At 41.5% G+C, this 13,884-nt stretch overlaps 4 protein-coding genes across 6 annotated transcripts in view; 2 read left to right on the top strand and 2 right to left on the bottom strand.

Moving 5' to 3' along the window:
* Window positions 1–692, bottom strand: part of LOC110040286 (glutamate receptor ionotropic, kainate 2-like) — a 31,332-nt gene extending 30,640 nt beyond the window's left edge. The window contains exon 1 of one of the 2 annotated variants that reach the window (XM_089276998.1): window positions 581–692. The gene's annotated coding sequence lies outside the window, so the exon portion shown is untranslated. The remainder of the gene's footprint in view (window positions 1–580) is intronic. The other variant, XM_089276996.1, reaches the window with a different exon arrangement.
* A 5,425-nt stretch (window positions 693–6,117) lies between these two features.
* Window positions 6,118–10,942, top strand: LOC110040260 (uncharacterized). Its single transcript, XM_020745476.2, has 2 exons — window positions 6,118–6,253; window positions 6,881–10,942. The coding sequence occupies exons 1-2, from the start codon at window positions 6,148–6,150 to the stop codon at window positions 10,288–10,290; spliced, it is 3,516 nt and encodes a 1,171-aa protein (XP_020601135.2). The 5' UTR covers window positions 6,118–6,147; the 3' UTR covers window positions 10,291–10,942.
* Window positions 10,336–13,137, bottom strand: LOC110040356 (uncharacterized). Its single transcript, XM_020745581.2, has one exon. It carries the CDS (start codon window positions 12,974–12,976, stop codon window positions 12,146–12,148), a length of 831 nt encoding a protein of 276 aa, XP_020601240.2. The 5' UTR covers window positions 12,977–13,137; the 3' UTR covers window positions 10,336–12,145.
* A 391-nt stretch (window positions 13,138–13,528) lies between these two features.
* Window positions 13,529–13,884, top strand: part of LOC110040358 (condensin-2 complex subunit D3-L-like) — a 44,600-nt gene continuing 44,244 nt past the window's right edge. For both annotated transcript variants that reach the window (XM_089276991.1, XM_089276990.1), the window contains exon 1: window positions 13,529–13,816. In XM_089276991.1, coding sequence (XP_089133117.1) covers window positions 13,582–13,816 — 235 coding nt within the window. In that variant the 5' untranslated portion in view covers window positions 13,529–13,581. The remainder of the gene's footprint in view (window positions 13,817–13,884) is intronic.

Genomic DNA, 13,884 nt, shown 5'->3' with positions numbered 1-13,884 from the left:
ACGGTTCACATTCTGCCTCAAGTTGCGTTCGTCGTTCTTTTTGGTTATATAAATGAACTCATTTGTCGCTTTTCTGACCGCGGCTTTCGAAGACCGCACAATTTAAAGCTCAACCTGCGTTTCTGTAGTCTTTATATAATTTATCCTACAGCTGAGGGGGAGCTTGTAATTGGGAGAGGGGTGAGTCCGAGATTTAACGTTATATACACAAATCTCGAGAGTTTGAAGGCTTAGATTGTTTGACTTGGGTTCGCTGTAGGACTCACAAATGGGAGTTGAATAATTAGGTCGAATAAGCGCGGATGACAAACTGCCCGTTCTCATTACTTTGATGGTCTGGTTTCACAGGGCTGCTCCAGTGGAGATTCTATAAATGTATCTTGTTATTTCCAGAGAGTACTGAAGTATGGTATTTAACTATGAACAAGTGAACAAAACACAAACGCGCATATTGCCATAGCCCGCGTAAAAATATATTGCACGACCGTGCACAAACTTCGCACGCTTAGGTGGTGGGTGTCTGAAAGAATAGAGTTCCTAACAGTTCACTTTGCAGAAACAAAACGTAGCAATTACTTACAGGAGCCAATCCATCTTCTTCAGTGAAATTATCTATGGCGAGTTGTCCCACATTGCGAAACTTTGGCCCGTTTACGGTCACGTCATCCCTGTTCAGAGTAGCTTTAGAAAAATTTGGGCCGGTATCGCATTGAAAATTGGGTGTAGCACCTATTGCTGCGCGAGCGGCGCCGATCGAGCGCCGACATAAATATTTTGCTTCTGTTTGCACTGATAAAGCAGGGAAGAAAGCATGGTGCCACCATTCATAATCGCACTACGCCGATTAATAAAACCGTTGCGAATTGCTCCGGGGCATTTGTAAACAAAACGCAAACAGGAAAAAATGCTAAGGCGAGAAGAAACTCGTAAGATGCAATCTACTTTCTGCTTCAGTCAGTGTATTCCCACGCTAATGTTATCCCCGGGTTTTAAATCGTTGTTGCACTTAAAGAGCCATAGAGTGTATTATTCATAGTTTCGTAAATTCGCCGAGAGTTCGAGATGAACATAAAAAATCTCCGCATGGGTAATTTCACTTGGAGGTTCCAAAGTAGCTCAAAGTAACAAAAGACCTATATTTGTGTTGTCATTCTACTACAATCTGTTTCTAAAAACATGCCATACATCAAAAGTTTAAAATTCAAACCCGGACGGAAAAGTATCTGCACACAAACATCTTCTAACCGAAATACTGATTACAACATTAAATTCAACTTTTTCACAGTTGACGAGGGCTTGGCATAAGAAAACTCATTTGTGGTTTGTTTTAGTTCCACTTGACCTGTCTTCTAAGGAGGTCAGTAACATGTAGATGGAATAACAGCCCTTTCAAAAGCTTGGATGTTTTCAAAAAACATTGCTTTAGGACTTTCGCACGAAATGGTTTTTGTCTGCACGACATACCAAGCCATGTTTAAAGTTTTCAATTCAATTTCTCTCGTTTAAGTTATTTGCCATTTTTCTTTCGTCCGGATATATGCCTACGGGTTTTTCTGTTTTTCTGTTTATTATAATTATAAGATACAAAACTGAAATGTGTCGGTACAGTTAATAACGTACAACGTTCTAGATTTTCCATGAAGGCCCGCGAGCAGTCTATTAAATGTAAAGAAGCTCGTTTAATTAGTGTCTCAACAATGCAAGCGGCCGTTTCCTTTTTACAAACAGTTTATTAACCAGCCTCAACGCTATGACATTTAACCGGAAAATTAACGCTAGGTTCCTTCAGGTTATCAGCTTAAAAGATCACTTGAAATTAACATTTCAAAGAGCAAACGGAAAATAATGGAAGTATTGGATTAGCATTTTGAAGAACCCAAGCCGTTCTTATAATGCAAGACAGGTTGTCTGCACGAATATGTCTTTAAGGAAAACTAACAATGATCTTAAACGGAAATTTGGATGAGGAAAAAGGCAGAGACAGAGTACTTAAGTTACATTTTGAATTCTGAGAACATCCGCATTGATTTAACTTGCTTTGACTTGAGAAAATCAGTTGCATTTTTAATACTTTAGAGTCGGAATGTGTTTCCCTGTTATGTCAGGCGAGTTGAAAGATTCAGACAACTATCTGAGAGTAGAGCAACAGTCTTCTAGCCCAAATACGTAAAATTTCAACCAAAAATCTTAATTTAGCGAGGCTCAACTATTCGAACTAAATTCAAATCAAAATATGTTGTTTTCCACACAATTATAAACCCCAGTGTGTAAAGGAATTTTACATCACAAGGAGCCAAAACGAAAATAGCAGGTAGGAATTTAAAAGTTTCACTGTAAACCACAAAATGTTTGCACTTTTCGTCAATTTTGTAACTCAAAACGTTTAATCGAGGCTGAGATTTCTGATATGGGCATTTTTCCCAGCGTGGGTAGAAAAATTTGAAAGCAGCTAAATGGAAAGTCCATGTCCACAATAACTATTTAATCTTCTCTCGATATTGCAACCTTTTGATGAGGCGTCCAATTCATTTCAGGAAATACTGTTTTTTTCTTTCTTCAGACTTGGAATACTGTTTCCACAAAACAGCTAAATCTGTGCTCAGGCTCGTTACAATTAAGAGTAATGATCTGGAAATATTGGGAATGTTTTCGAACGCATGTATTTTCATCCGTGATGTTTGTCGTTTGGTGTGGATTATAAACGGTTCACTGACGCAAAACCCCCTCAACCGAAGATGAAAAATAACAATAATGCTATTCTTTACCAGCGTTGATTCAAACAAAAGCGTCAAATGCCTCCTGAAAAAATTCCTTTTAAAATTTCGACGGACGAAGCGTCTCCGTAAGGAATGTCAATAATCGAGTAAACACAAAAAAAAATTATCTGCGAATATTGGAGAAAAAAATCAGACAACCGTTTCATTTATACCACTGTTAGGGTCACAAAATATCGTGTGGTATTGTTTCTCCAAGCGATGAATCGAAAGGATTCCTTAAAAAAAATATAGGGTTGTAAATAAATTTAGGGTCAAATTTGTTTTGAATGAGGTGTTGAAATAGATTTCGCGCGTCAGTGTTTTTAAAAGGGTTCCGACTTTAAATGGGGTTTTAATCACCCACTGATGGAAGCCACTGAAGTGCGCAGTGACGATGCAAGATTCTTCTTCAGTGTTTTCACACTTTCGCAGAAAACTATCAAAGGTGTAATCTTGAATCGTTCCAATGCTCCGATTTCCGACTTTCGAGGGATTTTTCTCAATCGGTGATGACAAGAAAACAAACAGTGCAGCAATGCACGACTGATGAAAAATTTTATGCAAAACCCAACCCAATTCTCATGCAAATCACCAGCAATATAACTGCGTCAAGAAATTGTGTGCTTCAGTAGTTTTGCGACTTTTTTGTTTTTAATGACGCGTAGGTTGAAAAATAACATCGGGATTGACGGTTTTCGTCACCCACATTTCAGGAGAATCCCCAGTCTTGCTTTTAATTTGTTAGTTCTTGTGTGCAGTGTGTGCAACAAGTGACTTCTTCGCTGAAATTGCCAACATTCCCCAGCGCTAGTTTCAAAGCGGAAATTTATTTCGCACGAAATACCTTCGCGTAGGAGGAGTTAAGGTCAAAAGGGCCGGAATTATTAGATTTGCATTGTTTTCGCTCGGCGCTGTACGTGTGTATGATTACTTCATCGAGACACATGTACGCTATTGCCAAAGGCAATGCTTTACCCGTGGCATCATCCGCACAGATAAAGCATCAATTTTGTGCAATCTAACCACAATGAGATCGTTTCAAAGTTGCCTGAAACTCACGATTTATCTTAAGCTCTTTGGATTGTTTTCCCCGTATCTAGGCAGCCGATTCCAGTACAAATGTCTATTATATTGAACGCCTAATGTTTGAGTCCTGATAACAATAGAAGATGGACTGTATATATAATGAACTCACCCTGCCGGACTGGTGGTATGTTGGTTCCTAAGCAATAGACTTACGAACCACAGAGCGCGCTTATACAATGCTTCTAAATCAAAATCAACGCCGGTATTTTCGAAGTTTCAAATCGCTGGCCGATTCTAGCGCTTTCGAGCTGAACGCACTGGAGTAATGTTTTCGCAAATAAGCTGTTTTTCAGACCTTTCTCTAATTCATTTCTCCGCCCCTCTTCACGGTTGACTTAAAACTCTTTCCGTTTTGCATTTTAATTGCATTGTACCCAGAGGTAAAAACGGATAAAAACCGGTATTGTTTTCCGCTGTTTCGAGTTCAAATATCTGATGAGTTTTTGAAGAAACGTGCCTTGTCCTGCATAAATTCAATGCACATATGCCATAGTTTTCTAAAGTAAGCATTTAATTTGATATTCTCGAGAGTGAGCTGGTTTTGCGTTTGTTGTGAGACATTTGTAACAAAAGATTGTTTGTGATCATATTTGTGTTTGATGAAACCTCCTCTTTTAACAAACTGAGTGTAATCTTGAACAAAAAACGCACCAAAACACCCCAGGAAGTAAAATGGTATTCAATTAGCTATTTAAATCTGAACAACCAGAGGTGAAGTCAAAAAAGACATTTAAACTACACAATGTTTTAAACAAGAAAGCTTTTAAGCAGCCTCATCTTTAAACATTAGTTTAATTATAGTACATTCCGCGAGTGTGTGGGAAACGTAATTTGAATAAAACCAGGAACTTTCAAAAACACAAGGACGCCACTAAAGAATGCATATTTTACTGGGAAAAATGTTATCTCCAGTTATCTCTTATCAAGTTAACGGAAAATATTGGTTTGAGGGGCAAAAGAGAACGCTATATTCACAAGAGAGCAACAATAATCGCTTTGAAAGTTGCCACGAAAGGAGCTTGAAGGTTTGAGACTATAAAAAAGAGGTCGGTTGTTTCGAAGGGGCGGGCTTTCGGTTTTCAAAAGGTTTCCATAACAGTAGAAAACAAACACGGGGTATTTTGATGGAATTGCTGAATAATAAACTAAACGAACGAAAAAGGGCACATAGATATATCGAGTAGACGAAGTTCAACTGCGGCGCCCATATCCAGTCAACGAATATTGAGGCACTCTCAGATGAAACGTTTGATAAAATAACTTTCACCAAAACTGCTATTTATAGGTTGATTTGAGGAGGAAAAGAATCAAAGTTGTTTGTTCACAGTAATCTCGAAAAACTAGTTATGTTAATTTGCCCCTTATGAAGTGAAAACAATGCTTGTTATGCGGTCGTCTCATTACCCGAAACTTGAAAAATTCGGAATGGACTGCACGGATTTTGTTTTCGCAATCGCTTCTTCATTTACGACAAAGCTATTTCTAGCAATGGGACAGAAGTGTAGGATTTAGTTTCCCTACTTTTTTAGCTTATTTTGATAGGAGCAAGCAATGACGTCAAAAAATTAGCAACGGTTCAACGGAGGTGAATGGGATAACACGTGTCAGAAGTTGAAGATCAAAATAATGTAAATTTTCCTGAACACACTGGGGAATTCAAGCGCGTAATAGTCGTTAAAACACAGATTCTCGGCCTCTCGAAGCGCTGAGCTGCGGCCAGCTCACGTCTTCGAGTTGAGAAATTGAAGAACTTTCCACCAAACGCCAGTTCGCACGTGCGGGGAAAAATTCCGTGAGGGAAATGTAGTAGCGGAATTCAAAGCGCCGAAGCGTAGCGTAATCGCTTACTTCCGGTGAAAAATAGACCCCGATAGGGGTAGCGGCAGTGAGCTAATATTGACTCGTGCTTCATGTGGTGGAATTTCTCGCTATTTTTGATAATCCTTCCCTCGATTAGCCGTCACTCGACGCCATTTGGTTATCCCGAATTGTTTCGACGGCAACCGCAAATGATTTTGCCGTCCTGTAGGAAATGTTTTACATGTTGCAAGCAGGTCGCACACGACAACCCGGGTGAAATTGACGGGGGAGTTACATTCATGATATTTCAGCCATGTGACGTCACCCAGCGGAATTCTCCTGTCGAATGAGCATTGAATACTGATGTGGTATCTCATAGCCACATGCTAATATCTTTTATGCAGTGTGTCGAGCGCTTAACGGCAGCATTCGTCATCGTCCTTGAAGTGAAGCACAACGACAGGAATCGCGGAGTAGGATTTTCTCCAGCTTTGAGGCTGCCATCATGCCGCGAGCGTTCTTAATCAAGGCCAAGAAGGAGAAAAAGAAGGAGGAAGAACAGGCATCTCAGCTCGAACACCAACACGGACAATTTTCCAACGAAGTTGCTGGTGAGTTAAACGCCTCGATGTTGCGTGAATTTATCGGGCAAACTTCTTCGAAATTTTCTCCTTCACTTCAAAGTCATCTCGCTCCGGTAGTTTCGAAAGTCCGGCATGTGTGATTAGTTAGGAACTCTTTGCCAGACGGATATTTTCAAACTTTTGTAAACTCGAGCAAGTTTGCGCGGGGACAGTATTATTTCGCTTGGATTTAGCGTTTTAACTAACTGATCAAAATTCGAACCTAGGCAAGGTCAGCTTATCTTTACCCACAGTTTCTAAGATAGATATTTGAGCGGAAGATGTTACAAGATCTCTACCGCATTCCTCTGCGAGAAATTTGTTTCGAGAGTTTGTTAGCTTCTAACTTAATTACCGCGCGCTTTCTGTTTACTGCTCAGATTTTGAATAGTTAATGAAGCGCCTCTTTAGAGTGAGCTATTCACCTTTCGTAAATGCGATTTACAGCTCAAAAATGCCCCATTTCTTTATCCAAGTACAAGTACTAGTTTTTGACAAGAATCGGAAAACTTTTCAGTTCCGTGTAAGTTGGGGTTAGAACCAACGCGCCGTTTCGGTCAGCTATTTCCAGTAACGGTATTCCCTCTCACATTGTCACTTGATTTTTTTTCACAGATCCCCAGAGCAACGAGATCGTGCACTCATCGAGACCAGAGGATCAAATTTCATCGTCTACAGACCCTCACTTACTGCCCTCTAGTCTCCATGCTAAGCGAAAGCATTCGCAGAGCGAAGCAGAATTAGACGAACGGGAAATAAGTGCTGCTTCGCGTCTCAGCCAAGCCGATGTTTACGTCTCGAACAAAAATGCCGTCGCAGAAATTTCACGCGCGGGAAACAAAGTTATATCGAGGAAAACGCGAAAGAGAAACCCGAAGAAGTCCGTAGTTTATTACTACAAAGTTGCTCAAGAACCCAAAGAAGGGAGAGGCGAACTGCCTCAAGGAGTTGGCCACGACGCAAGTTCGCGCAGGGACGTTCCGCATGACGGGCAAGCGCCTCGGACGACTTTTTCATCGCATCAAAGGAAACATAATTATGCAGCGGCGGCAAACTGCAAGCAAGTCAAATCTCAGGGGAACCCCCACGGCGACTATCAGTTCAATCCGCCCACGCATTCAGCGAGATGTCAAGAAAAGTCCACACGATTTGAATATCAAAAGGCCATCTATCGAGAAAGCCCAACGCAATTTAATTATGCAGAGACTGGCGGCAAATTCTCGCGCGAGAGACACGAAGCGGCGCCAACGGTGAACAACGTGGGCTTGGACAATGTAAAGATCGTCGAAGTTCACTCCATCGGGCAAAAGATGGACATTGTTTATCCAGATAAATCAAGAAATAGCCCAGCTGTGCCTTCACATCGCCCAAATGAAGATTACCGTGGAAATGTGTCTGCAGCTAATGTACCAGCTTCTTCTCCAGCAACAACAAATTACATCCAGAGAAAAGAGCCATTGCCTCAGGAGACAGCACCAGTGCAAACCTCTGTATCTTCTGTGAAACCTGTTGTCCATTACCTCCCGGTGTATGCTATTCCAAGTTCCAATGGAGTACAATATCAGGCTGTCCCCGGAGCTGCTATTCTTGAGAAGGTGTCAGGTTCTCCTAATTTATATGCACCAGTGGGAAATAACAGTGAGGCCAAGCCGCAGCCTACATATCAGCAACAGGCTCCTCCCACGGTACCACAACAGCCCCCAGCACAGTCACAAGTACCGCCAGCCATGCCCCATCAACCACAGGTACAGGGGCCATCACACACTCAGCATCACTTGCCCCAGCAACAGCCTCAGGGTCCTGTTGTGTATCAACCAAGAATGATGTCTAGCCCAGGAGCAGCTCACACTGTGCCGCCATCGCCAATGGTTCAGCCTGGTTACCCACCACAGCCAAGTAATGCTCCAGTGGCTTCTCTGCCGTACCCTCCACCAGATCCAAGAATCACTAGATCACAAGCTTATCCACCTCACACAGCAGCTCAGCCAGTCTCCGCTCCCCCATATGTTGTGACGAAGTCAGAACCAGTGTCGCCTCAACAGTTGTCACCTCCTGGTCCTCCAGTTGTTACATCTCAGCCATATCCTGTCCCTGTGCAAGCAGTGGGGCCGCCTCAACCTCAGCACTACCATGTGCCAAATCAAATGGTTCCAGGGCAACATCCATACCCTCCACAGGATCAGAAATTGACAAGACCACCAATGTACCCACCCCAATATCAAGTGGCACCAAACCAGACCCCCTACCCAGTTCATGTTATACCTGCACAGCTGCCATATCCACCAGCTACCCAGCAGGTGCCCACCAGCCAGCCTGCACCACCAGGGCAGACAACTTCAGGGCCAGTGCCTTCTCCTCAACATCACTATCCACACGAGAGACCACCTCAGTCTTATTACCCACCTCACAGTGCTCCAGCAGTACAGTACCAGGCTGAAAAGCCAGCTCCAGTGGCAGTCCATTATTATCCAGTGAATAGACCTCCAACTGAATTACCAGTTGTGCAGCAGTATCCAGATCAGAAACCGGTGCATTTACCATCGCTTCCATACCCTGTTGAGAATACCAGCCAGCCACCTACTCCTCAGTATACCCCTGATGGTGAAGACAAACAAAAGTTTGTTTACGCCCCACCACCCCCAGACTTTATGCGCAGTCCTGTGTACAGGGTTCCAGCAACTGAGGTACCTACGATGGTTCAGCCAAGCCAGCCATCAAACCAGCCACCAAAGGGAGCAAAGAGGAGAAAAACAGCAATGCCTCATCGTGAAATCAAAGACAATTCTTCCCCACAGGAGAGCCACCCACAGCAGAGTGCCAGCCCGGAACTCCAGTGCAAAGAGAGGATGACCAAATCTCCTGGTCACAATCCTGCTCTGAACAAATCCAGCTGTGTTATCACTCCTCCTGGTTCACCACAAGATGACGAAAGTGGTTCATACACTGTAGTCATGAGAGATTATGGCATCCAGGCTGGGCCGCCAACTGAACAGGGCACATGGACTGTGAAGGTGGAATCTGCTGCTCCCCGTGTCTACATTTCTGAAAAAGAAGCTCTTGCACATTCCAATGGTGAAGGCACGTGGGATGGAGAGGAAGAGTATGAAATGGAAGAAGAAGAGGAGGAGGACGAGGACAAGGACTACAGCGAAGTTGATGGGGATGATGAGGCCTACAGTCCGACTCAGAAGGAAAACCGCTCTCCTGGAGGTTTTCCCAATGTTGATGAAAATGGAAACCCACTTCCCAGAAAAGGCAGGAGGAGAAATGCAAAGTACACCTGCAAATTCTGCCGAAAGGGATTCCAGTGGTACTCACACCTGACGTCACACGAACGCACCCACACTGGAGAGAAACCATTCAAGTGCCCTGAATGTTCTAGAGCGTTCACGCGTGCAGATGGACTGCAATGTCACATGCTGGTGCACAGCAAAAAGAGGCCGTTCAAGTGTCACTACTGCAGCAAAGGCTTTAATGACAATACGAGCTTGGAAAAGCACACCTACAGTCATACTGGAGTGAAGCCCTTCAAATGTGAATATTGCGGACGTGCTTTCAGTGACTCTCAGTCCATTGAGAAACATTTGCTTGTCCACATAGGTACAAAGCCGTATAAATGCCAGTTTTGCGTTCGGTCTTTTAATGATTCTCAAATGCTAGTTAGGCATATTCGTAGCCACACTGGCGAGAAACCATTTAAGTGCCAGCATTGCCAAATGGCATTCAGCAAACAAAGCGCACTTGTTATTCACACAAGAGTTCATACGGGGGAAAAGCCATATCAGTGCCCTCATTGCTCAAAGTGCTTTTCAATTTCTGGCAATTTACAGCGTCATATTCTTATACACACAGGGGAAAGGCCATATCGGTGTTCCAAATGTCCAAAGGCTTTTAACAACCCTAGTCACTTGTCTCGTCATATCAGTAAGCTTCATGCTCCGCAAGTGAAACCTGAGGGAGTTGTTGATAATCGGCCAAGTTTTAGTGTACCGGGAAGTAATACCAGTGAGCCTATCCATGCATAAGTTATTTAATGTTTGTTAATTAGCCTGAGATAGATTTTCAAGATGTTGCCTACAAACATTTTACTGGTATTTATTAGCATTCCATTAGTTCATTCAAACACTGAGCAGGTAGTGAATTTTTCCACACCCCATTTAGTAAATTCATCCTGCTATGTAAGACAGTGTTTGTGGTATCACTGTACATCTTAGGTAACTTACTCACTTATTTCATGATTGTTTGGAATCATAGTATATTACATCCCTAACAGTGAAAACAATAATCAAGTTTAGCAATGCATCCAATAATACGAAAACTTTGATAATAATTATATCCTCAAAATGCTGTTAGAATTTGTTACAGTTCATCATATCTATTTTTTGAGACTGCTTTATATAATAATAATATTATTTTCCTAGAAGGGGACCACAGATGTAAATATAGATTTGTTATATAACTAAAATAGATAACTATTTGGATGGGGAAATATTTTTATAAATACTTATGCTAGTGTGGCAAAAAATATTTATTTTGAGACTAGATTTTCTTGAGACAGAAATGTAGAACACTTCTTATCATGACTGAGTTGGTGATTATTTTTTGTCAGTCAAGACACATATTTAGATAAAAGGTGAAAATTGTGTGACTTTGTAAATAAATAGTTTTATAAAGAAATTTTGGTCTGGGAATGCTTTATTTATAATAATTTTCAGTGGCAGAGTGGGGTGAGTGGGGGTTTTTAACCTGCTTTTCTGATTCAATTATAAGAACATACCTGAAAAAAAAAAACCCAAGGAAAAAACACTGGTGAATTATGGTATCAATCTCGCAAAATGCTAATAAGAAACCTTCAGGGAGAGTGTCACCTCCTGGTATAGAGATTAGAGCGGCAGCAATGGCTACTTAGTTGCTAAGATTGCAAAATCCAGGATTTTTCTTAGGAGAGAGATCACCACTAAGGAATGGTGTAACTGACTGGTGATGTAAAACAAATTTTAAAAGCGAATATGAAGAAGATGTCATCTCAGGAGGGGGGGGTGTGTGCATCCCCTGCACCCTCCCTCTAGATCCACCCCTTGAGAAATCTTGAGAAGCCCAGAAAAAACCTAGTTCCCTTACACCATCTCTTGTCAGGGGTGGACCATTAGACTTGTGAGGAGGGTAACAGTGATTTGGAAAAATATCCTGTAAGCCCACTTGTCCCTACCACCCCCCCCTCCCCCCCCCAAAAAAATTCATGTATACAACTAATGTCAAAAAAGATTCATTCATGTTGATTGAGCTGAAAAAAGGCATGCCTACATTGAGAAAAAAATATCATGCATATATACAAAAGAGAAAAAAATCCTGGTGCAATTGAAATGGTTAAAAAAAAAAAAAATTCACGCCTACCCCTTGGAGGGTAACTAAGCCTCTGTCATTTTGCAGGGACCTCGATCACCATTCTGGTCCAAATACCATGAACTTGAGCTGACAATTTTCCTATCTGATCTTCCCACTCTGAAAAAGAGCTCTCATTCACAGATGGAATATCATTTATTTGTGGTTTCTAATAGAACAATTTTGATATATTAAAATTCAGTCTAAAACAATAGACCTCAGCACAAGGCTCTGGGGAATAAACACCACAAACTCTGTAGTTATTCCCCAGAACCTTGTACTGAGGTCTATTGTTTTAGACTGAATTTTATTATATCAAAATAATTTTATTGGTCCTTTAACTTACTGATGCATAAATACATCTCAATATCTATGACGTAAAAACAAGTTCTGGAAGGGTGTCATGAACCTGGGGGAGGTGATCTCTGTAAAATAAATTCACACAGTATCTCATAGAGTGTGCTAAAAGATCTACGATCCTTAAAATTCTTACTTTAATCACTGTTCCATTGGTGTGGCCCGAAAGACTTCCAAAACAAAGGGTCGAACAAAATATCTCTGCTTTTCCAATTCACCACGAAGCTTCTTAAGTTCAGCGGGAATATTTTCCACTCTACCCGACAAAATCATTCCTTGTTCGGCTGCTAACCTCTCCTGAAATTTCTTGATCTTAACTGGTACCCTTGCGATTATGTTAAGAGCAAAATATTTTCCTTTCACACTTCTCCAAGATTTCAACAGTACGATTTTTGCCATGGCAAGTTTTTCCCCTCCAACCATAGCCGATGTGGTTAAGTTCAAGTCTACAATTTGGCTGAATTTGACTTTCAGCGAAACTCTCGGTGTGAAGAGGGTCAGAGAATACGAGGAGGGAATTTTAGAGTTATTTAGGCAGATATCTTCACAAGCCCGTTGAAGAAATTCAGCGGCAGTTGTTTTCAAACTGAACTGCGTTCCGATGTTCTCGTTCTTCATTTCCAGTGGAGAGCACAGATACACTTGGATGGTGGGAAGGAGAAGCACTGCAAGCAGTGCAGGAATCAACAGCTTTACAAACCCTCGTAGCGGTTTGATGAAATATCCTGCGATTACTGGAATCACGAACAAGATGGTGATCGAAAGAGCCTTCAAACTATTCCCAAACACGGAGCCAAGATTAGAAACAACATCACTGCCGATGGCCACAAGCCAGAATAGCGATGGGAAAATCATCAGACAAAGAAAAGCAAGGTTCTTGTAAGATGTTTTCGAATCATCATCACTCAATCCGCCATCTTTGGACTTGCTTGGTCGTTTCTCCCCCGAACTACCGCCTTCTTTTTTCACCATTTCTGCCAAGGGAAGCTGAAGTAAAAAGCAACGATTTCACTGCAAAATCAAAAGGATAACGGCGATAAGCTTGGAAACCTCTTCTTGATTCTCAAAAATATGTTTTAATCCATTCTCAGCTGATATGATGTTTGTTCCTCGATGAGAGATTCACGTGGCAACAATGCAAAAGATTTCCTCAGGAGGGGAGGGAGAGGAAGTGTTTTACATTCTGCTTTCCCGAAGACAATTTTTTAACTTCACCTTAGTACACAAAGGAGTACCACGTTTTTGAAAATGATAATATTTTATTGAGCATTTCTTTAAAAATTCCAAAAAAGCGTGTATATCTCTGATTCAAGTGGCAAGGCAACTGAGATTTTCCATCTTTCAACAAAATAAAATTCTAAAATTATTGCGATATTTTCATGTCTTAGAAATTCTTCTTCTATTTTCTGTAGTTTCCTATATGATTAGCCTTAAATAATTTACACTATATGAACAAAAGGAAGTTAAAATTTGTACAGTCGTCAACCTTACCTCATCCCAGAGGTGCTAGTTGTTGTCGCGGTAGCGGCTACCAAGCTTGAAGTCGATAAAAAAGGCGGGATCCAGTTCGTTCTAAAATGGCTCTCTCTATAACAGAGCGAACAATTTCAGTTTGTAATGGCCTTCAGATCTCATCTATTCGCAAAGAGTGGGCTGATCAAACGTGGAATTCTGATTTTCTTGAGTCTCAAGGGTTTCCTGAGGTCTTAGAAAACATTTTCGATTGTGGATGCTTTGTTCGAGAACTACAAGAGCTTTTGGTGATTTCAAGATTATGGACTGCTGCAGAGGGTCAAGGCAGTTTGAATGAAGGTAACCTTACGTTTCTCACCGTCTGGTTTATAGCGCCAGGTGCTTTTGATTTGAGATTGGCTATTTTG

Source organism: Orbicella faveolata, unplaced genomic scaffold, assembly GCF_042242905.1.
Source record: "Orbicella faveolata isolate gen_17 unplaced genomic scaffold, um_ofav_v1 contig_46, whole genome shotgun sequence".
NCBI classification, from domain to species: Eukaryota; Metazoa; Cnidaria; class Anthozoa; order Scleractinia; family Merulinidae; genus Orbicella; species Orbicella faveolata.
Note: the sequence above shows the minus strand (reverse complement) of the source record. Positions and strands in the feature narration are given on the sequence as shown.